This window comes from Myotis nattereri (genome assembly GCF_964212035.1).
Source record: "Myotis nattereri genome assembly, chromosome: 8".
NCBI lineage: Eukaryota > Metazoa > Chordata > Mammalia > Chiroptera > Vespertilionidae > Myotis > Myotis nattereri.
The window spans coordinates 3,960,846-3,984,336 of NC_138083.1; the positions used below are offsets into that span (position 1 = coordinate 3,960,846).

At 53.6% G+C, this 23,491-nt stretch overlaps 1 protein-coding gene and 1 pseudogene across 2 annotated transcripts in view; one reads left to right on the forward strand and one right to left on the reverse strand.

The window, feature by feature from the left end:
* Positions 1-416: 416 nt before the first annotated feature.
* The window catches only part of TAF4 (TATA-box binding protein associated factor 4), a gene marked incomplete at its 5' end in the record, with an annotated part of 64,002 nt that continues 40,927 nt past the window's right edge, over positions 417-23,491 (forward strand). Inside the window, 2 exon segments of the mRNA XM_081096704.1 lie at positions 417-658; positions 660-1,729. Coding sequence (XP_080952830.1) covers positions 417-658; positions 660-1,729 — 1,312 coding nt within the window.
* Positions 19,785-20,295, reverse strand: LOC308523872 (glycine cleavage system H protein, mitochondrial-like; annotated as a pseudogene). Its single transcript has one exon. The product of its transcript is annotated as a glycine cleavage system H protein, mitochondrial-like (transcript).

Sequence of the window (23,491 nt, forward strand, 5' to 3'; positions counted from 1 at the left end):
CCCCTACAGCCCCAGCCCCCAGGCGCCCACCCACTGTAAACTACCCGGCAGCCCACCCGCGCCCCTGCCTCTGCCGCTCGCAGCCATTGGCTACGCCTTTTAAGAGAGCGCAGCGACCAATCGTGAGGCGCTGGGCGGCGGGCGGGGGACACCGCAGCCAATGGAGAGGGCCGAGCGGCGGGCGGGGGCGGGCGCGCCGCCGCGCCTGCGCAGTGCACCAGCGCGGCCCTCCCCCGCCCCCCCCCAGCGCCGGCCTCCCGCGCCCCCCGCCCGGCCGCCGCCCCCGCCCCGCCCGGCGCGCGCCGCCCCCCGCCCGCCCCCGCCGGCTGCCCGTCTGCCCGCCTGCCCGCCCGCACGGAGCCGCCTCCCCGCCCAGCGCCGGCCGAGCGGCGGCGGCGGCGGGCCGAGGAGGAAAGATGGCGGCGGGCTCGGATCTGCTGGACGATGTCTTCTTCAACAGCGAGGTGGACGAGAAAGTGGTGAGCGACCTGGTGGGCTCGCTCGAGTCGCAGCTGGCGGCCAGCGCGGCCCACCACCATCACCTCGCGCCCCGCGCGCCCGCCGCCGCGCTCGGGAACCACACCGGAGCCGGAGCGGCCGAGGGCGCGCCCGCCGCGGCGCCGGAGCCGCCCCCCGCAGGTAGAGCGCGGCGCGGCCTGGGGCGGGCGGAAGCCGCCGGGCCGCTTCTTCATCGCGCCGCCGCTTGTCCCCGCAGGGCCCGCCGCCAAGCTGAGCACACTCGAGGCCGGAGCGCCGCCGGGGCCCGGAACCGGGGCCTGCGCCGGGCCCGGGGCCGCGCCAGTCGCTAAGCCCGCCGCCCGCAACGGCCCGCCCGGCGGCCCCGGCGCCGCGCAAACTTTGAATGGGAGCGCCGCGCTGGGGAACTCACTCCGCGCCGCCGCCGCCGCACCTGCTGTCAGCCTGCTGCACAACGGGCCCCCGCCCGCGCCGCCGCCCAAGCCCGCCGCCGCCACTGTCATCCAGACACCGCCCTTCCGCGGCGCCCCCGCCGCGCCCGTGCCCCGCGCCCCCTCGCCCCCTGTGCCCCCCGCCGCGCCCGCCGCGCCCCCCGCGCCCCCCGCGCCCCTTACGTCCGCCGTCGCCCCGCCGCCGCCCGCCGCCGCCAGCCTGGCCCGGCCGGCCGGCCACCCGGCGGGACCCCCAGTGGCCGCGCAGAACGGGGCCAGCGCTGCGCCTGCGCCCATCCCAGTCCCCGCGCCTGCTCCGGCCCCGGCCCCGGCCCCGGCCCCGGCCCCCGCGCCCGCGCCCGCCCCCGCCCCCGCGCCTGCCCCGGGTCCCGCGCCCTCCCCCGCGCCCTCCCCCGCGCAGGCCGCCAACAGTCAGCCCGGGCCCGCTGCTGCGCCCGGGCCCGCCGCCGCGCCCGCGCAGGTGGCCAAGGCAGACTCACCCAAGACCGCGGTGCAGCCGGCGCCCCCGCCACCACAGACCCTGGCGGCCAGCTGCCCAGCCGGCGCGGGGGCCGGCATGATCCTCGGGCCAACTATGCAAGGGGCGCTGTCCACGGCCACCGGCCTCCCGCCGCCCGCCCCCGGCACCCCTACCGGGCTGCCCAAGGGCTCTGCCAGCGCGGTCACCCAGAGTCTGCCCAGGACGCCTTCGGTCACTACCAGCGGTATCCGGGCCACGCTGACGCCCACGGTCCTGGCCCCTCGTCTGCCACAGCCGCCCCAGAACCCAACGAACATCCAGAACTTCCAGCTGCCTCCAGGTGAGTGACCACTGGCGGGGGGAGGGTCTTTGCTGCCCTAGTAGGGAGTCCAGGAAGTTGTAGGACTGGAGGACCTAAGGTCATGGGTCTTGCACGGGCCTGCAGCAAGCTCAGGTGCACCTCAGCCCAGGTGCTGGAGAGTCGCAAGTGTGAGTGTGAGTTCTTGCACACCCAGTGTGATGTGGCAGCCGGGATCTGTTACTTTGTGCAGCGGTTGGCTTTGCGTTGCAAAGTTTTTGTGCCAGTGCTCACAGTTCCTCTGCTGGCCCTGTGTGCCCTTGCTTGGTGTCTCCTCTGTGGAGAGCAATAGCAGGCGCTCCCAGGCACACCTTACTGGGTTTTACAGGGTGTGGAGACAGCCTGGTTCCATGGTTTTCCCACACTTGGTGATTTCCTCTCCTGTTTCTGGGATAAGGCATATGGCCTGTATTCTCACTGAACTTTCCTGCTCCTTTGGTGTGATGTGTCCCCTCATGGTGGGTCAGGCAGAGTGACACCCCTCCTTGAGGCTGGGCAGGTCTGCATGGAGAGGTTCTGCTTCCCTTCTAACACCCAAGTGACAGAGGTTCTGGGGCACCTTGGGGGACTCCTGGGTACATACCCTTCCTGGGCTGCAGGAATATTTCTGTCATTTTCTTGTTGAGCACAGTGTGATCACTGAAAGGACCTCAGTTCCTTTGGTTACTACCATCAGTGACATCAGTGGTGGGCAGGTTGCTCTCCAGGCTGCGGGTTTTTCGGAGGTGCCGACAGACAGCTTCTGTGTCCTCCACTCGGTCTCCTGTCAACTCGCCATCCTTTCGGGTTCTTTGGTGTGACAGTGCAAGGGCCCCACAGTCTGACTCGTCCCGCTGCTTGTTCTGGGATTCTTAGGCAGAGCGAACCTTTACACTTGTGGCGCCTGCTTTCTGTTGTGTCCGCTCCGCCTCGCCTGCGTGGACTGAGTGCTGAGCTTCTGGAGTGCTCCTCCCGTGCTGTGTAGTGACATGTGCTGGTGGAGCAGCTGCAGAGGTGGCAGGAGTAGTAGAAACAGCACCTCGTGTCCCCTCGTGCTTGCTGGAAAGAGCCACAGGTCACCCTGAGAAAGAATTCCAGCGAGTTAAGAAGGAAAGGCTTCCTGTCACCACAGGTGAGCTGGTCCTGGGGGCAGAGCTTGGCGGGCATCTGTTTTGATGGGGTGGGGCAGGGAGGGACGGGGCTGCCAGGACCAGTGCTGTGGGTGGTGGTGGGGCAGCATGCCAGGGGGAAAGGCCGTGGGGTTTCGGAGTTTGTAGGGGTGTTTTATTGGTGGCTCTGTTTTACTCATTATGTGTATTTTGACCTTTTAGTAGAAAGTATGGCTAGTTGTTAGGGCCATTTACAAAAGGGAATTTGAGGTTGTGGTACATGATGTAAGCTGTCAGGAGGCTGTTTACTTGTCTGTGAGGGTCCCTTCAGCGGCCTTGCTGGCTTCAGCACTTGCCTTGTTTTCAGCAAGGACAATGCCTACTCAATACTTTCGTTATCTAGACCTGCTGTGAGCTTGTCCATGAAGTTTGTGAAGTGGGCGCTGGGCCTGGCTTGCAGGGGCTGTGAAAGGTGTGGTGTTTGGGGTTCATGGGATCCCCTTGGTGTGTGATTCCTAGTGTAGGGACAGTGACCCTAGACTCACTTGCATTTTTTGTTCTAAGTCAGTGTGAGGAATGTGTTCATGTGACAGGTAGACAAACAACGTAGTAACAATTGTGCCGGCTGTCTTGTGAGTCTTTGCATTAGTCCCGTGTGTGAGAGCACAGGACAGCTCATAGTGACATTTGTTTGCGTGATGAAGGCTGAGATCTGTGCTTTAAAGGAGCCACATGTTTTCTAGAAAACAAAAAGTTTACATCTCTTCATACCCCTCCTCCCCAGTTGATATTCTGATTGGGAACTCTGATGAATTAAGTCACTCCATTTTAATAACAGTAGAAGCAAAAAAAATTGAGTTGAAACTTCTCCCAGTGCCCCCAGAACGGCGTCCTCTTGTACAGAGTACAATTTAATTCTGTAAACCAAAGTGACAGATGTGAATATTCTAGCTACATCATGTAATTGATCAGAAAATACTAAATCCTCCTATTGGATGTTTCCTTTTCATTTAAGTCTTTCATCATAAGAAGGTATAAAGCGAGGTAGAAGTAACTTATAAATATGATTCTTGTTTGGCTAATAGATCATTCTTGTTACAACTGTGATACAAATGCTTGGGAGGGATTAAGGGTCTCAGGGTTGACAAAGCCACACACACAGGTGCCAAGTGACAAAGCCACACACACAGGTGCCAAGTGAAATAACAGATTGTAGGCAGTTGGAATGTGTGAAGGAAGCCGGCCCTCTCAGAACCCTCCCTTCCTGGGGTCAGTCTGGGTGGCAGGGAGACTACCAAGACTGAGCTTGCCAAAACCAATTCAGCACGAGCCCACCGTGGGCTGACGCTGAAGTACCAAGGCCCAGGTATGGCCTCCAAGGGATGGTGACCCTTGTCCCTCTCTCCTTTACACCTTGTCTGTCCTGCTTCCACAGGATTTGCTCTCCCGTGGCTCTAAGGCTTGGCCAGTGTGGGCTCCCATTCCAGGGCAACACCATTTCCCCCCACTGGCCCAGGGACCTTGCCCTCGGGGACATTTGCACGTGACTTATTTGAAGTGAACCCTTCTTCCCTGGCTGGGTGGTTCAGTTGGTTGGAGCATTATCTGTACACCAAAAGGTGGCGGGTTCCATTCCTGGTCAGGGCAATACCCAGGTTTCGGGTTTGAACTCCGGTGTGGGTGTGCATGGGAGGCAACCCATCAGTGTTCCTCTCTCCCCCTCCCTCTTCCTCTCTTCCTTGCTCTCTCTAAACTCAATAAAGTGAACACTCCCTGGAGTAATATGCTTATAGAGACCAGTGTCTGCGACATTGCTTCCCTGACACGTGAAGTGAGTTATTTGTTGGTGGGGAAAGAGACAATCTAGTGGTAGCTGCCCGTGCTGCTTAGGCCAGCTGAGTCGGGAGTATGGTCCCCAGCTGGGTGGTGGAGCATGTAGCGCCCAGCCCTGAAGTTGCAAGAAATGGAAATTCTGGTGGCTGACTTGTAGCAAGTGCTTTGGCATGAGGGACATTCTTAGAAGCTGAGATTTTGTTACTCAAGGACACTGTTGCTTTCTGACCTGGGGCAGAACATGTTTCCTTAGAGCCTCGGCTTTCCCAACTGGAAAAGGGATCGGCGTTTGTGAAGCCTGTGAAATTGCATCTGGTGAGCCCTGTACACCGCCACCACGGAGCCTTCGGTATTCACACGTTGTCCCAGCCCCTTATGTTCTCACTGGTTTTAGAACTTCATGTGGCTGTAGAGGCAGCGAAGACTCCACACAGCTTTGTTCCCATTCAAACTGTCCAGACGGCCATGTTCTCAGGGACCCAGGAGCCTGCTGCTGTGGCTGACGCTGCTTCTGTGAGAAGAAACCAGCCCAGCTTGTTGCAGGGGGTCCCAGACAAGTGGGCCTCGCTTAGGCCAAAGGCCTTAACCAAAGTTTTCTTTGGCTGTACTTAGATAACAGTGATGTTTGGAAAGAAAAAGGACTTTTTTTTTTTTAAATATATTTTATTGATTTTTTACAGAGAAGAAGGGAGAGGGATAGAGAGTTATAAACATCGATGAGAGAGATCGACCAGCTGCCTCCTGCACGCCCCCCAGTGGGAATGTGCCCGCAACCAAGGTACATGCCCTTGACCAGAATCGAACCCGGGACCCTTGAGTCCGCAGGCTGACGCTCTATCCACTGAGCCAAACCGGTTCGGCATGGGACTAACTTTTTGAGAGCTGTCCATGGCCAGCACTGGACAGCTCTCCTTGGCCTAGCACCTTCATACTGCCCATGGAAGGAGGCCCAGGGTGTGAGCAGGGGTCCCTCTTTCTCACCCTCTGTTCAGGCTTCCCTCCTGGCTGTCCCCAGCATCATTAGGGTGGACAGAGCTGTCTGGGTACTGGGATTGGGATAAAGTTGCACGCCGATGTGGGTGTCTTTTGGAGTTGGCGGTCCTCACATTTTAGCAACAAGGTTGCTTAGTCCCTCCACCCCCCCGCCGTAAAGGGGGCTGACTGCCCTGTGCTGAGGGCTTAAGGCTGAATTACCTGAGTTTGAACAGTGGGCGGCTCTTCCAGCTGTTTACAATTTGCCACACAAGGGCCCTCTTTGTGAGGGACCCATAATAAAGCGTTTAGGGAAGTGGTCTCCTGGCTACATGGGTGGTTGGTGGACCCAATGGGCCAGAGGCCTGGCTCCCAGGGCGGTTCTGGCACCACCAGGGGGCCCAATGCCTGGCTCTCAGGTGCACTGAAGGAGTCGCTCTTAAACACCTGCCCAGAGTTCCACACATTTATAAATATACTAGAGGCCCGGTGCACAAAAATTTGTGCACTGGGGGGGGAGGGGGGCCCCTCAGCCTGGCCTGTGCCCTCTCGCAGTCTGGGACTCCTCGGGAGATAACGACCTGCTGGCTTAGGCCTGCTCCTGGGTGGCAGAAGGCAGGCCCAATCCCTAGGTGCAGCCCCTGGTCGGGCTCAGAGCAGGGCCGATTGGGGAGTTGGGGCGCCGCCCCTGTCATGCACAGAGCAGGGCGGATTGGGAGGTTGCGATGCCACCCTCAGTCACGCTCAGGGTAGGTCCCATTGGGGGGTTGGGGCACCGTCCCCTGTCACACTCAAGGCAGGGTCGATGGGGAGGTTGCGGCGCCACCCCCCGTCACACACAGAGCAGGGCCCATCAGGGGGTTGGGGCACCGCCCTCTATCACCCAAGAGCAGGGCCGATCAGGGGGTTGGGGCGCCACCACTCTCACACTCAGGGCAGGGCCGATGGGGAGGTTATGGCTCTACCCCATCACACACAGAGCAGGGCCCGTGGGGCGGGGGTTGGGGAGCTCCCCCCTATCAGGCACAGAGCAGGGCTGCTCAGGGGGTTGGGGCCCCGCCCCCTGTCATACACAGAGCCGCAGGGCGATCAGGGGGTTTGGGCGCTGCCCCCTGCCACGCTGATCCCGGTGCCGGGAGGCATATTACCCTTTTACTATATAGGGTAGAGGCCTGGCGCATGGGTGGGGCTGGCTGGTTTGCCCTGAAGGGTATCCTGGATCAGGGTGGGGGTCCCCACTGGGGTGCCTGGCCAGTCTGGGTGAGGGGCTGAGGTCTGTTTTCAGGCTGGGACTGAAGTTCCCAACCGCTCCTTTTTTTCTTTTTTTTTTCTTTTTTATTCTGGGCCAGCTTTACCTTGAGGCTTGGCTCCAGCTCTTAGGCCTCCGCGCTGAAAGTAGGTTTCTGGCCTTTGCTTACAATGTTGCGAATCTGCTGGTTGAAGTCCGGCAGTATTTGTTACAATGCTTCTTAAACTGCCCGCTCAGAGGCCTGCAGCTGCAGGCGGGGAACGTTGGTTTCCTCCTTCACTGAGGCAAGCAAGCCTCATATTAGTTTCAAGCTGCCTGGCTGCCGGCCGCCATCTTGGCTGACAGTTAATTTGCATATCTCGCTGATTAGCCAATGAAAAGGATAGCGGTCGTACGCCAATTACCATGTTTCTCTTTTATTAGTGTAGATGATTGAAGAGCTTTTTTAGTCATATGTGAGTTGATCAAAATCTAACAACTGGTTTTGAAAATCTTGAAGCAGAGATTTGAAAGGACTCTGGAGAAAGTTGCCTCAGATTTGGGGAAATTTGCACAGTTCTCAAAAGTACTTTAACTTTTCTTCATGTTGATGCATCAGGAGTCTCAGGCTGGCTGCCTGGTCCTGGGAAATAGTGACTGCTTAATGCTCTCAGCTCTGACAGTTGCCGCAGGCTGGAGGCCAGCAGCTGTGACTTGATGGACCTCTGACAGTCATCAGGCAGGTATAGGAAGTAGGAAGGCAGAGGGGAGGGGCTTCCGCAGTAGGCCCCTCTGTTCTGGATTCTGTGTGCCAGGAGGGTGACGGGGACTGTCCTTTCCTGTGGTGGCATGGTGCGTTACACACACGTGCATATGGCATGCCTTAGAATAGCTCCTCTACTCCCTGTGAGGTAGTGAGTGCTGGGAAGTTGTGTGTGAGACTGGAAACTGGGTATCTTTGTGGTGGGGCTACGAACTCTTTGAGTTAGAACTTCCAATTTTTATTTTTATTGATTTCAGAGAGGAAGGGAGAGGGAGAGAGAGAAACATCAATGATGAGAGAGAATCGTTGATTGGCTGCCTCCTGCACGCCCCCTACTGGGGATTGAGCCCTCAACCCGGGCATGTGCCCTTGACCGAAATTGAACCCAGGACCCTTCAGTCTGCAGGCCGATGCTCTATACCAGTAGTTCTCAACCTTCCTAATGCCACGATCCTGTAATACAGTTCCTCATGTTGTGGTGACCCCCAATTTCATTGTTACAAATTGAACATAATTAAAGCATAGTGATTAATCACAAAAACAATATGTAATGATATATGTGTTTTCCGATGGTCTTAGGCGACCCCTGTGAAAGGGTTGTTCGACCCCCAAAGGGGTCGCAACCCACAGGTTGAGAACCGCTGGTCTATCCACTGAGCCAAACCAGCTAGGACTGAACTTCTGATTTTTACATATCCTTAGATGTCTAGTCCAAGTAATCAAAGCGTTTAGGAAACAGATATAAAAATTGCCCATACCTGAAAAGTGCATAGGTGTCCCCCCTCTCTCCCATTTGTCTGGCTCCCTTCTCTGGCTGCCTGCCCGTCCGCACACTGCTGTGTGTGAGTAGACTGAGGCTGAGGCAGGAGATGGAGGCCATGGCTGGAGGCAGGGACTGGAGTTTGGGGCTGAGGTTGTGGATGGGGGATGGGGGAAAAGGCTGGGAGCAGGGGACTGAGTTAGGAGGTGGAGGCTATGGAGCTCCCCGCCCTTCCACTGTGGGTGTCGTGAGCTCAGCCCTCTGCAGCCCTTTGGGCCTGTTATGCTGGGTTGGACCTTCAAGCTTCCCTCCTGAAGTTAGAGCCTTGATGGGATCTTTCTGCCTCTCCCACGTGACCCGGGAGGAAGGAATGCACATGCTTCTTCTGACCCCTGAACTCATGAGGAGCAGTGTGTCCATGTGAAGGGGGTCGGGTGGGATATCCCATGGCTTTGGAGAACTTGCACCCCAGAGGGCCTATATCCAAATGGTTTCTGAACCCAGAGGTTGGGGAGAAATGAAGACAGTTCTTTTTTTTTTTTTTTAAATATATTTTATTGATTCTTCACAGAGAGGAAGGGAGAGAGACAGAGAGTTAGAAACATCGATGGGAGAGAAACATCGATCAGCCGCCTCCTGCACATCTCCCACCGGGGATGTGCCCGCAACCCAGGCACATGCCCTTGACCGGAATCGAACCCGGGACCCCTCAGTCCGCAGGCCGACGCTCTATCCACTGAGCCAAACCGGTTTCGGCTGAAGACAGTTCTTTATGATGCCATCAGATGGATGTCAGATTTCAGAACTTGAGTGGCAAATGATAGGAGCTTCTCAGCCTGAAGTGACTTATTTTGGAGCGTCAGAGGTCTGAGTGGACAGAGCAGGATTCTAGGAGCCAGGACAGCTAATCCCTCCTCCCCAGGCTGTGTTTGTGTCCCGGTGTCAGTGTGGCAGCCGCTGGCCCGGAGCAGACCGCACAGGACAGGGAAAGGCTGTGGCGGCAGCCAGTGAGACTGCGCACTTCGGGGCAAGAAGGTGCTGGTGAGGGGGCAGCCGTGCTGTGGACATAGTCACAGGACATGCTGATAGATTTGAAGTGAGGGTTGACTGAGATTGGGACTGCCCTCCCTGGAATCTGGGCAGTTGCGGAGGGGAGGAGGACCAGTGTCCCTGTTTTGACATGTTTCTGAGGAAGTGTATGAGGAATTGAATGTAAGGCAGGGGTGCAGGGAGAGGTAAGAAGAGGTCGGAATTTGGGAGTCATGGCATCTGATGGAATTTAGAGGATGGCAGGGGAGAGGCGGCGATTGGAGCTAGGCAGAGTGGGTCCTGAATGCTGCCAGGTCTCTGGGAAAGCAAGGTATATGTGGGGCACTTGTTTTAAGAGCTTTTTTTAAAATTTTTGTTAATTCTCACCCAAGAATATTTTTCCATGGATTTTTAGAGAGATTGGGAGGGGGAGAGACAGAGAAACATGGATGTGAGAGACACATTGACTGATTGCCTCCCACACAGGCCCTGACTTGCGCTGGGGATTGAGCCTGCAACTGAGGTACATGCCTTTGACCGTGATTGAACCTGTGACCCTTCAGTTAGGAGGGCTGGCGCTCTAACCACTGAGCAACCAGTCAGGGCTGAAGAGCTTTTTTTTTTTAACAGATTAAAAAAATATTTTTATTAATTTCAGAGAGGAAAGGAGAGGGAGAGAGAGATAGAAACATCAGTGATGAGAGAGAACCATTGATTGGCTGCCTACTGCACACCCCCCACTGGGGATCTAGCCTGCAACCCAGGCATGTGCCCTTGACCGGAATCGAACCTGGGATCCTCAGTCCGCAGGCCGACACTCTATCTACTTAGCCAAACTGGCCAGGGCATAAAAGTGTTTTATAATGTAGGGATGTTTGTCATTAAGAGTAGCAATTGTCTCCTGGCTTCTTTGCCTTTTTATTTATGAAAATGGCTTAGAATGGACATTATTACTTGGGATGGATAGTTGAGTTGATAGACTCAGGTGGCTTGCAGTTTTTGTGTGTGCAATCCTAGACTTCCTGCCGTCTGCTGAGGGACAGTTCACGAGTCTATAGGTTTCTGGAGCTACATGGACCCATGAAGAAAAGCTCCCTTGGGCAAAGCTACTGAAGCCAGCAGAGGTGAGGAGCTTTTCAAAGACCTTATGGACACTTAACAGAGGGGTGAGGCCTGTAGAGAGGCCCTTGGGGCTGGCTCCTTCCTGTGGCATCTCTTCTGGTTGTGTCCACATGAAGCAGTGGATGCAGAGGGACCAGGCTTCTTAGAGAAATGCCACAAAGGGAAGTGTTTGCATGCCCAGCGAGAGGCTGACTGTGCCTAGGATCTGACACATGTGTGCCAGAGACCTGGGGGCAGGAGATGAGCATGTGTCTGGTGGCCGCTGGACTTCCTGGGTTAGCAGGCACTTGTCCTTCATGGTCCTACCTTGGAAAGTCTGAACAGCTCCTCTGGGCTCTATAGTGATCACACCGGCTGGAAGGAAGGGTGAGTGTCTGGAGGCATCCTAGTCTGGGAGTGGTCCCTTTCTCCTGCACAGGGAGCTGCAGGAGCCGCTGTGCCTGGGGGCTGCCTTGGTGGACAGTCATCAGCCCTGACCTGGGCGCTGGCTTGTGAGTTTGGTTCGTCAGTCAGCAAATGTTCACTGAGCACCAGCTTCCGCCAGGCCCATGTCCTGCCCTCTGATGGGCTTGTGCTGGGACCACAGCAGATCCGAGTGTGGTGTGGGTGTCCAGTTGGCGGTGTCGTTTCTGAATGGAGTCTCATTAGCTGCTCTGTCCAGCACACTGTCTCAGGCCGGCATTCTGCCTGTCGTGTTCACATGGGCACTACAGTTCCTCTACTGCTTTAACCTGATTAGAAACAGTCAGGTTGGTGCCACTCCGTCATGTACTTACAGTTGGGAAACTCGGTCCAAAAAGTCTGTTCTGAGAGCGCTGGAGTGAGGTGGCGAAGGTGGTCCCAGACCAGCCGCGGTTGTGGTGGGCTCAGGAGGCACAGGCAACCCTGAGTTGGCACCCTTCAGCGTCCTGAATTCAGGCGGAGCTCCTGCACCTTGCAGCCAACCCTGCTTTCATGTCACACTTGGAAGTTTGGAAACCATAGACTGGGTGCCATCTAGGGTGCTGACCCTGAACCCCTGGTGGAGGCTGCCCTGCCCAGACATGCCTCTGTGGCTCCCTAAGACTGTGCTCTGGGATGGTGTTGGCTTGGTGACTGCAGGGCTGCCACCTGCCGGGACCTATTGCTCTAGAGCAGTGGTTCTCAAACTGTGGGTCGCGACCCCTTTGTCGGTCGAACGACCCTTTCACAGGGGTCGCCTAAGACCATCCTGCATATCAGATATTTACGTGATGATTCATAACAGTATCAACATTGCAGTTATGAAGTAGCAACGAAAATAATGTTATGGTTGGGTCACAACATGAGGAACTGTATTTAAAGGGCCAGAAGGTTGAGAACCACTGCTCTAGAGAGAACTGAGTCCCGAGTTGGGAGAGCCAGAGGCCCAACAACCTGTGAAAGCACAGGCGGTAAGAAGTCACCAAACTCAGTTCTGTGTCCGCATGTGAGATGGTGAGGTGGCTGTGTGTGGGACACAGGTGGGCACGGTGTCCCGTGTGAGTCCTTCTTGGCATCTGTGAAGGGCCACATGCTGGTGAGGTCTGTGCTTACCTGTGTGTCGAGGGCGTGTTGGTCCTAGGACTCCCTGCAGGTGTCCTCTTCTGGGGACTGGAATGCGGGCCTGGACCTCGGGATGGGTTCTTTACCTTTACCTGTGCGTTTTTATTTCTCTGAAAGAGGTCTGAGCTATTAGGGTAACTTTAGCAACCACTTGTTCTGGTGGGAGGGCCTGGAGTGCTTATCTCATAGTCTTGTGTATCTTTGAACCTTGATCAAGCCAGTCTCTGGGTGTTCCGTGCCGGCTGGTGGGCAGGTGGCTTCCAGCGGGAGGGCGTGGTCTCAGTCCCCTCAGTGCGCAGGCCGAGCACGCTCTTGGCTGCTCCTTACTCGTCCCCTGGCTGGGCCTGCTCCACTTGGGACCTCATGGTTTCTGTTGCTTCTGGAGTGAAGCCTGGCCTCCGGATGGTGGACTGAACCTGGGAGGTGTCACAGTCTTGTCCCAGCTCCAGCACAGCCCACTTCCTCCCTCACTGGTCAGCAGGCCAGGTCATGGCTGCCCTTTGCAGTTGCTGGCCTTTCTGCCCAGGACATGGTTTTCTGGACACCCTGCTCAGCACTCTGGCCCCAGGCCCCGTGTGCCTGCTGGACGCCCGGTGCTTCCTCAGGACGCTGGGTCTCACTGGGGCCGTGTCCATGGGTTTGGCCATGGGGCAAGTGGTGCTGAGCCTGTGAGGTGGCGCTCTGTGGGTTCTCTGACGGCAGAGGGCATGGCTGGCTGGTCTCATTCCGGAACCTGCGCATGAGTGTGGCACTCGCGTGGTGGGCGTGCCTGTGGCCTGAGTCAGGGAGTTTCCTGGAGGTGTTTGTGGTCTGTCCACTGGGCAGACAGGCTGGGACTTTTGATGGCCTTTAATTGAGACAGGGACTAGGTGAGGACAGGGCCCATGTTTAGGAGTCAGATGCATGGATTTGAATTAGTCACAGTCTTTGGTCCGAGTGCAGCCTGCCTTATCTATGTGTCATTTAAACAGTTTAATAAGCACCTATAGCCCAGCCAGCGTGGCTCAGTGGTTCAGTGTCAATTTCCGGTCAGGGCACATGCCTGGGTTGCAGGCTCGATCCCCAGTAGGGGGTGTGCAGGAGGCAGTTGTTCAATGTCTCTATCTCATCATTGAAGTTTCTATCTGTCTCTCCTTCTCCTGTCTTCTCTGAAATCAATAACAATATATTTAAAAAAATAAGCACCTTACAAACACCACCCCAGAAGAGCTGGGACCCGGCCAGCGTCCCACTGCACCTTTGGCAGCCGCTGTCTCACCCATGGTCACCACACCTTCGCTCCTCTTTCGTACCTGCTTGTGGCCTCTTCCCAGACATGGCTAAACACATGGGTTGATTTTAGCTTTAATTTAGTAGGAAGAGCACCAAGCTGTGGGTCAGCTGTTGGGACATTGTGGCTGGAGAGCAGGTCGCCTTGCCAGGGCGGGTTTGGTGAGTGCAGAGTGACCAAAGACGGCTGGGGGTCTGGTATTAGGTGGGTCGCACCAGTGTGATGGCGATTGTTTACCAGGTGTTATTGGGAGTGGAAGGAGGACACTGATAAAAGAGCCCAGATAGAAGGGTATCTTGAGCAGGGTATCCCAGGGTGTCCAGTGGCTGTCCCACTCCTGCTGCTGATGTCGTACTGGGACTAGTCCCAGGTCACTGTGGAGGAGGCTGCATGTGAGCAGATGGCTGTGCCCTGCATGCCCGTGGCATCTGGGACTGAGCCTCGCCTGGCTGAAAGGAGGCGCCTTGAGCCTGTGTCCCATGTCCTGTCCCCCTGATGTGTGATGTACACGGGCTCCTGGACGCATGCTCCGAGGCTTTGCCACTGTACTGGGGCCCAGACATCCTAGTTCTGCCGGTCAGCCAGCTACCAGAGGCTTCTTCTGAGGGGGTTTAGGCCATCTCCTGGAGTCTCTAATACTAGCAACATCATTAAAAAAAAAAAAAAAAAGTAAATACAGTTTGTGTAGAGCTGCTTTTGTTTCACGGTGATTCATCCACCCACCTGCGGAAGGACGCCTGGGCTGCTTCCCGTCCTGTCAATCAAGAACAAAGCTGCTGTAAACGTCGGTGGGCAGGTTTTGTGTGGACATCAGCTTTCAGCTCCTTTGGGTAAATAGCAGGGAGCGTGACTGCTGGGTCCCACGAGTCTGTTCAGTTTGGTAAGAGACCACCCAGCTGCCTTCCACAGTGGCTGCGCCCCTGCCTTCCCGCCAGCAGTGAAGGGGGCTCCCGCTGCTCCCGTCCTCGCCGGCACTTGGTGTGGTCAGTGCTCTGGGTTTTGGCCGCTCTGATAGGTGTGCAGTGGAATCTCATTGTTTCATTTCCATTTCCCCGATGACTAGGACGCGGAGCATCTTTTCATTTGCTTACCCGTCATCTGTGTATCTATTTGGTGAGGGGTCTGGGAAGGTCTGGGCCCATTTTTAATCAGGTTCATTGTTTTCTTTCTGGGTTTAGAATTCTTTGTATCTTTTGGAAAACAGTCCTGCATCAGATGTGTCTTTTGCAACTATCTCTCCTCTCCGTGGTTGTCTTCTCATTCTCTCGGTATTGTTTTTGTAGAGCAGAAGTGTTTTTTATTTATTTTTATTTTTTATTTTATTTATTTTTTAAAAAATGTTTTATTGATTTTTTACAGAGAGGAAGGGAGAGGGAAAGAGAGCTAGAAACATTGATGAGAAAGAAACATCGATCAGCTGCCTCCTGCACACTCCCCACTGGGGATGTGCCCGCAACCAAGGTACATGCCCTTGACCAGAATCGAACCCGGGACCCCTCAGTCCTCAGGCTGATGCTCTCTCCACTGAGCCAAACTGGTTAGGGCCAGAAGTGTTTTTTTTTTTTTTTTTTCAGAAGTGTTTTTTTAATTAAGTTCAGCTCATCACTTTTCTCCTTCCTGGGTCGTGCCTTTGTTGTTGTAAAAAGTCACCTCCAAACCCAAGGTCCTCTAGGTTTTCTCCTGTTGTTACGTTCAGGAGTTTTATAGTTTTGCGTTTTACGTTTAGGTCTGTGGTCCGTTTTGGGTTAATTCTGCGTGCAGATCCTTGTTTTGCATGTGGATGTCCAGCAGTTCCAGCACCACTTGTCGAGGAGACTGTTCTTTCTCCATTGAGCTGCCCTTGCTCCTTTGTCGAGGTCAGTTGACCATATTTACGGGGTCTATTTCTGGGCTCTCTGTCCTGCTCTGTTGGTCTATGTGTCTGTTCTTTCACCAGTAACCACGCTGTCTTGATCGCTGTAGCTTTACAGTCAGTCTTGAAGTCGGTGGCATCAGTCCTCCAACTCTGTTCTTCACCTTCATGGTTTCTTTGGCTGCTCTGGGTCTTTTGCCTCCATATCAACTTTAGAATCAGTTGGTCCATATCCACAAAATAATGTGCTGGGTTCTGATGGGGATTGTGTTGAATGTACAGATCAAGTTGGGAAGAACTGACATCTTGACAATATTGATTCTTCTTGTCCATGATCATGGAATATTTCTCCGTTGACTTAGTTCTTTTATTTTATTTACAAAAATGTTTTTATTGATTTTAGAGAGAGAGGAAGGGAGAGGGATAGAGAGATGGAAACATTGATGAGAGCGAAACATTGATTGGCTGCCTCCTGCATGCCCCCTACTGGGGATGGAGCCTGCACCCTGGGCATGTGCTCTGACTGGGAATCAAACAGGAGACCTCCTGGTTCATGGGTCACACCAGTCAAGCAACTTAATTTTTCTTTGATTCATTCTCAGAGTTTTATAGTTGGCTTCAGATAGACCTCATATGTATTTTGTTAGATTTGTACTTAGCTAATTAATTTTTTGGGTGCTAATGTGAATGGTATTGTTTTTAATCTCAAATTCCACTTGTTCATTGCTGGTTTATAGGAAAGTGACTAACTTTTGTGTATAAACCTCATAACCTGCAATCTTACTGCAACTGTTCACTAGTTCCAGGCCTCTGCAGGGACAGGGTAGGGGCTGCCCTGTGTGGGAGGGGATGGGAGGAGGAGCCCTAGAGGCTGATGGGAGATGTCCAGTTCCCACTTGCAGGTGGTTCTGCCCGTCTCTGTCCTTCTGGACCAAGGGTAGGAGGGGTCCTGAGAGAGCCAGGTTCCACTGCCCCTTAACCCTTGGAGTGTCAGCTGTCCCAGCGGTAACTAGGCAGTGAGCAGTGCCCCTTGGGAGGGAGGAGGTGTGTCTGGGCTTAGTGCAGCGATAGACTGTCCCTCTTGTCAGTCCCTGACCCTGAGTCCTGTGTCTTTAGAAGAAGTTTTGGTACACCAGGATCCTCACAAGGCAGGCCTCCTTGCTTTGGGGTTCAGGGAGCAAGGGCCCCTATGCCTGGGAGGGAGCTGGCTCAGCCCGAACTCTCTGGGGCTTTAGGAGACATTCAGGGTGATTTTGGTACTTGTATTATGGAGCCACCCTCGGCAATGACAGAGGGTGCCTCCTCATGGTGGGGCCGCATGGGCATGGTGGCCAAGGAGTGTTGTTGGCCCTGCCTGTCTGGGTGGCGTGGGAGTGGCGGATGGTGGCGGTAGGAGGAAGAAGGGCTTGGGGTGAGGCTGGTTCGTCAGCTGCCCCAAGTTGGGATGCCCTGGTTGGGGAGCCAAGGCGCGAACTTCCTTGACTGTGTCACTTCTTCCCACAATTGAAGTGTGATCGTGTGGGTTTATATTGCTCTGTGCTCTTATTGAGGAGACGGGGGTACCCAGCTGCCTCAGGACAGCAGTGTCCCCGGAAGTGAGAGTGAAGCCCTGCCCTACAAGAAAAGAGCACCTGTAGGAAGACAGATGGTGACCTTTTGTGACTGCGTGTTGGGAGGTTTCCTAGGACAGGAGCAGCACGCTCTTGGAGGAGGAGGTGACAAAGTGGACTTCAGCATTGGCAGACGTTCAGAAAGTGGAAGGCGGGCATGCAGTGAGGGTGCAGCTGGCAAGAGTGTGCCCAGAGTGCAGGGGGAGGACCCACAGCTCCCAGTACGAGGACTCAGCTCTGTGAAGAACAGCAGGAGGTATGCACAGACAGTAAGAAGATATGAAAACCAGCAAGCATGTGACAGATGCCCACATCCCACAAGGCCATGCAGGTGAAAGCCGCATGGCGTACCCAGCCAATCCACCCTCAGCACGCTGTCATTACGGGACCCACTTCTCCTCCTGGTGGTGGAGGTGGAGGGTGGGGAACCAACGGGGGCAGTGGGTAATGCCATGTCCAGCAGTCTTGCTCCACGAGAAAGGAGACACTGGTGGGAAGCTTTGGCTTCATTGATAATAGCCCAAATCAGGAAGAACCGGGAGGTGAACCAGGTGATCCAGCCACAGTGCGCCCTCAGCCGCACCAGGAGCAGTGCTGGCACCTGCAACAATGCGGGGGCAGGGTCTGAAACTCTGCCCTGGAGAAGCCAGGCAGACAGCCCATCATGTCTGACCCCAAGGAGCGGGTTCTAGCAGTTCAGCTCCCCAGTGGGGATTGCTGCCCCGCCGGGACTGTTCAGGTTGATGGAAGTGTGTTCAGTCTTGATTGTGGTAGTGACTGTACAAATGTGTGCATTTGTCCAGATTCATCAGATTGTACATTTAAAATGGGTCATCTTTTCCCTGTAAGCTGCACTTCACAAAGCTGTACAAAAACGTTCCCCGTGGTTCTTCCTCCTGCCCTGATGCTGCAGTGTTTCAGGCTGCAGGGGGAGTTGTGACTTGTGTCTGTTTATTGGCTTGAAGTTCAGGTCTGCTGTCTCCTGTGCGTGAGACAAGCTATTGTTATTGTTCCCGCAGCCCAGGGGCCACGAGCAACCTGGTAGGGACTGCAGGTAGCACCTGCCACTTCCACCTGTCTGCTCAGGTGATGACCTCTGTCGTCTTCACTGGAGAGAGAAGATTGGGTGTCTGTGGGGGCTGTGCACTGAACCCCAGGTCTGCTGAGCCTTCCTCTGGGTGCGCTGGTTTTGGGGGTGGCCACGAGAAGACAGTCTGTACTTACAAGTCTTTAACAGTTGCTTTCTCCCTAAGTAATACATGCTCATCATGGAAAGTTGGATAAAGACAGAGAGTGTGGGAAAGAAATGAGTAGTAATCTGTGGTCCTGTCACCAGAGGTCTTTAAAATTGTCCCTGATGTTGTCCCGAGTTTTGATGTTTCCCACATCCTTACCTGTTCTGTGGTCAGCACGACTATAATGGACGGGTAGTGAGTTAACATTTGTGCGTTCATTCTCCAGGGCTTATCGAGTGCCAACTCTCTGTGCTGGGCATTGTCACCTGCGAAGGGGGTGCTGCCGGAAGGAGAGCACGTGCCCTTTCCCTGCAGCTCAGATACAGTGAGGCAGGCAGGTGTGGAGCAGATCAGGTGTTTGGGGCTGGTTAGGGAGGCCTCTCTGAGGACGGCGGGACAGGGAGCCCCTGAATGCTGGCAGAGGAACCTTCCAGATAGCAGGCTGAGCTAGAGCTGCGTTCTGGTGTGGGAAGTGGTCAGAGGGGTTGAAGAAGTGGCAGGCTTCTTGTGAGTGTGGTGGGGGTGCGCGTGGTGGGGGTGAGTGTGGTTGGGGTGTGCGTGGGGGGGGTGAGCGTGGTGGGGGTGAGCGTGGTGGGGGTGCGTGTGGTGGGGGTGCGCGTGGTGGGGGTGCGCGTGGTGGGGGTGCACGTGGTGGGGGTGCGCATGGTGGGGGTGAGCGTGGTGGGGGTGCGTGTGGTGGGGGTGCGCGTGGTGGGGGTGAGCGTGGTGGGTGGTAGGTGTGAGTGGGAACAGTGTGCGGTGGCTCTCCCTGCCTTAATTTACCTGGATGTTACCCGTCTTCATGTGCATGTCCAGAATGTCCTTTTCCTGTTAGTAGTAAACACCTCTGGGATTAATTTTTGCATATAGTAAGGTGAGTTGGCCTCTTTTGGTCCCCTTACATCTCTGTCCTAGTTGGCAGTGAGCGCTCCCTCGCCGGAGCAGGAGAGCTCTTGGCTCCTGGGTCCTCCTTGCCTTGGGCCTGCAGGTGGACTTTTCCGGCCAGGCTTGGGGTTGCTGCGACATGTCATTGCTTCTGGGGTCTGAGTGGAGGTGGCCAGGAAGTCCATTGCAGCCACATGGATGAGCTCAAGACAGTATTGCCGGTTCAAGTTTCTGGTGCAGCAGGTTTCGCCCATAAATGCTTTGATATGTTTGCATCACTCCTCTTGCACAGAGAACGTTGGGTCCTGATGAAATGAAGCATCTATGTATCTGGCATGTGCTACCATATACTTAGCTACGACAGTGAGACTCAGTGTAAGGTTCTTTGTGTGTTCAAACTCCACGGAAATGATTCTGTGTGTGTGTAATGTTACCACTTTGATATACAATTAACTTTTGTTTGTTTTAGTTTCTATTTTCCATTTGTTTTAAAAGGTGAAGGGTTATGCAAAAAACAAACAAACAAAAAAAACCAAAAACCCCAAAACAGACACAGGCAACAGTATGGTGATTACCAGAGGTAAAGGGTAGGGGGAGGTAAAAGAGGGTATGGGGGGGTAAATGGTGACGGAAGGAGACTTGACTTGGGGTGATGAACACACGATACAATATACAGATAATGTATTGTAGTATTGGACACCTGAAACCTATGTAATTTTATTTACCGGTGTCAACCCAATAAATTCAGTAAAAATGAAAATAATTTTATATTTTGTTATTTATTTATTTACTTAGTTTCAGACTGCTTTATTTAGGTGGGCTCATTTTCACTCCTCAGTAGATTTGATGTATTTCTCACAGGCTTCTTCACTCATTAGTTCATCTGGTTCTGAAGGGTTACTCAGTGTCATCTGGATCAGCCAACCGTCTTCATAACAAGATTTGTTGACAAGTCCTGGATTTTCCACAAGCGCTGTATTAATTTCAGTTACTTCTCCTGACAGAGGAGAATAGAGTTCACTAGCAGCTTTCACACTTTCCAAAGCACCAGACTCGTCGCTTGTTCAGTTTTGTCCCAATTTCAGGCAGACTACAGTAAACAACATCTCCCAATGCTTCCTGTGCAAAATTGCTGATTCCCACTGTTCCAGTACCATTTTCTGTTGTTATCCATTCATGTTTCTCTGTGAATTTACGCACCAACAGCAGATCGGGACCGGTGTGCAGCGTCCGGATGGCGCCCGCCCTCAGGCCCCAGGGCCGCATCGGGCGCCCACGCGGTGCGGTGCGCAGGCTGCAGGCCGCGGCCCACACGGCCCTTGCGGCTCGGAGCGCCATGTTCGCTAGAGGAGTTGCGGCACTGCTCCAAGGCCGCCCTGGCGGGTTGAGCAATAATTTTATAGTTTGAATCTGTGGAACATTACCACGGTACAAAAGCCAAATTTTTGAGATGCACTTTTGGTCTGTTCCCCTTCCGTCAGTACCTTTCCAGTGTTAACTTCAGTGCTTTCTGGGCCATCCTCTCCGGATGCATTTTGTAGACTGAAACAGGTGCGAACATGCACACCTTTGGTTCCTTTTCTCACACCAGCAGGGGCACAGACATCAGTGTGCAGCTTGAAGTTTTTCTTTTTGTTTATTAATCCTCACCTGAAAGTATGTTTCCATTGATTTTTATGAGAGAGAGGAAGAGAGAGAGAGGTGGGGAGATAAAGAAAGAGAAATATCGACCGAGAGAGATACATGGATGGCTTGCCTCTCACACTCGCCTCAACTGGAGGTGGGGATTGAATCTGCAACCGAGATACATACCCTTGACTGGGAATTGAACCTGTGACCCTTTGGTGTGTGGGCCAATGCTCTAACCATTGAGCACACGCCTAGAGCCCAGTAGAGTTTTGAGAAATATGTGCACCTGTCTCTCCACCGTCACCATCAGACTCGATGTCCCTCTCCCCTGGAGGCCCTGCATGCCCTTGGCAGGCAATTCTCCGCGTGGGGCAGACCTTTCTGCCGTTTGCCCAGTAGTCTTTCTCGCCTCAATGGCTTGAACACTGGTTGTGTCTGGCCTAACTCTGTGCATGTCACCGCATGCGGCAGTGATGTGTTTTTACGGTGAGAGCATCCGTGTTTCCACGCTTAACATCCGCTCACCATTGGCAGGCTGCTAAAGCGCCTGGGTAGGCCCTCCTCTCCTCTCCTGGCGCACATTAGGAGAAATGGCTGAGCTGTGTGGCAAGTGTGTGGTTAGCCTCGTCAGGAACCGCCAGCCCGTCTCCTAAGTGGCTTGGCCGTGCCTGAGGGTTCTGTTGTCCTTGTCCACCAGTACGTGCATGTTTCTCACTTTAACGGGCATGGTTTAGATCAGGAGCACTCACCCTTCTTAGTGTGTGGTCTGTGATTTTTCATAAGCACACACACCACGGACCTTTCCCTACAGCAAGATACAGAAACACTCTAGAGCAGTGGTTCTCAACCTTCCTAATGCCGCGACCCTTTAATACAGTCCTCATGCTGTGGTGACCCCCAACGATAAAATTATTTTCGTTGCTACTTCATAACTGTAATTTTGCTACTGTTATGAATCATAATGTAAATATCTGATATGCAGAATGTATTTTCATTGTTACAAATTAAACATAATTAAAGCATAGTGATTAATCACAAAAACAATGTGTAATTATATATGTGTTTTCCGATGGTCTTAGGCGACCCCTGTGAAAGGGTTGTTTGAGCCCCAAAGGGGTCGCGACCCACAGGTTGAGAACCGCTGCTCTAGAGCCTCAGAATTCCTCTCGCCCTGGCTGGTTATCGGTCTCCACCCTCATCCCAGCACCCATTGCTGCCCTGTCACAGGTTTTATGTTAATCCTCACCCGAGGATATTCTTCCATTGATTTTTAGGGAGAATTGAAGAGAGAGGGAAAGACAGAGAGAAACATCGATGTTAGAGAAACACATCTATTGGTTGGCTCCTGCATGAGCCAGGTCCTGGTGGGGAAGGAGCCTGCAACCAAGGTACATGCCCTTGACTGGCATCGAACCTGGGACCCTTTGGTCCGCAGGTCAATTCTCTATCCACTGAGCCCAACTAGCTAGGGCTGTCACGAGTTTTATATAAATGAAACGATTCACCTGTACTGCTTCCTGTCTGGTTTCTTGCACTTAGCAGGGTTTGTGTGAGATTTCCGCAGTTGTGTTCAGAGTCTGCGCCTTCTCACCGTGGAGGAGGATTCCATGCTGGGATGGACTGACTGCTGGTTCCATCCAGGTCCAGCTTTGGGTTGTTTCCAACTCTGATTGTTGTGAATAATGCTTCTGAGAAACATCCCTGTGAGTCTTGTGTGGACTTAAGTTTTCATTTCTCTTGGGTAGACCCACGGCGTGGGTAGTTGGGCACAGGAGTGCCGGTGCTCTTCCCACTAGCAGTGTGTGCCAGCTAGTTTGAGTCCTCACCCAACGTCCAACGTTACTGTGGTCAGTCTTTAATTTTAGCCATTTTGGGCTGTAATGCTGGCCCAATGATTTTTTAAAAATTTAAATTCTTGCCGAAACCGGTTTGGCTCAGTGGATAGAGCGTCGGCCTGCGGACTGAAAGGTCCCAGGTTCGATTCCGGTCAAGGGCATGTACCTGGGTTGCGGACATATCCCCAGTAGGAGATGTGCAGGAGGCAGCTGATCGATGTTTCTCTCTCATCGATGTTTCTAACTCTCTATCTCTCTTCCTTCCTCTCTGTAAAAAATCAATAAAATATATTTAAAAAAAAATTTAAATTCTTTATTGTTGAAAGTATTACATATGTCTCCTTTTCACCCCATTGACTTCCCCCCGGCCACTCCCGTCCCCCAGCACATGCCCTACTCCCCTACTGTCTGTCCATTGGTCATGCCTATGTGCATGCATATAAGTCCTTTGGTTGATCTCTTACCCCACCTTCTCCCAACCTCCCCTACCTTCCCTCTGAGGTTTGAAGGTCTGTTTGATTTTTCTATGTCTCTGGATCGATTTTTGTTCATCAGTTTACATTGTTCATTATTTCCACAAATGAGTGAGATCATGTGATACTTATCCTTCTCTGACTGGCTTATTTCGCTTAGCATAATGCTCTCCAGGCCCATCCATGCTGTTATGAATGGTAAGAGTTATTTCTTTTTATAGCAGCATAGTATTCCATTGTGTAGATGTACCACTGTCTTTTAATCCACTCATCTGCTGATGGGCACTTAGGCTGTTTCCAAATCTTAGCTGTTGTAAATTGCGCTACTATGAACATAGAAGTGCATATGTCCTTTACAATTGGTGTTTCTGATTTCGTGGGATATATTCCTAGAAGTGGGATCACTGGGTCAAATGGGAGTTCCATTTTTAATTTTTTGAGGAAACTCCATACTGTTCTCCACAGTGGCTGCACCAGTCTGCATTCCCCCAGCAGTGCAAGAGGGTTCCTTTTTCTCCACATCCTCTCTAGCACTTGTCATTTGTTGATTTGTTGATGATAGCCATTCTGACAGGTGTGAGATGGTACCTTATTGTT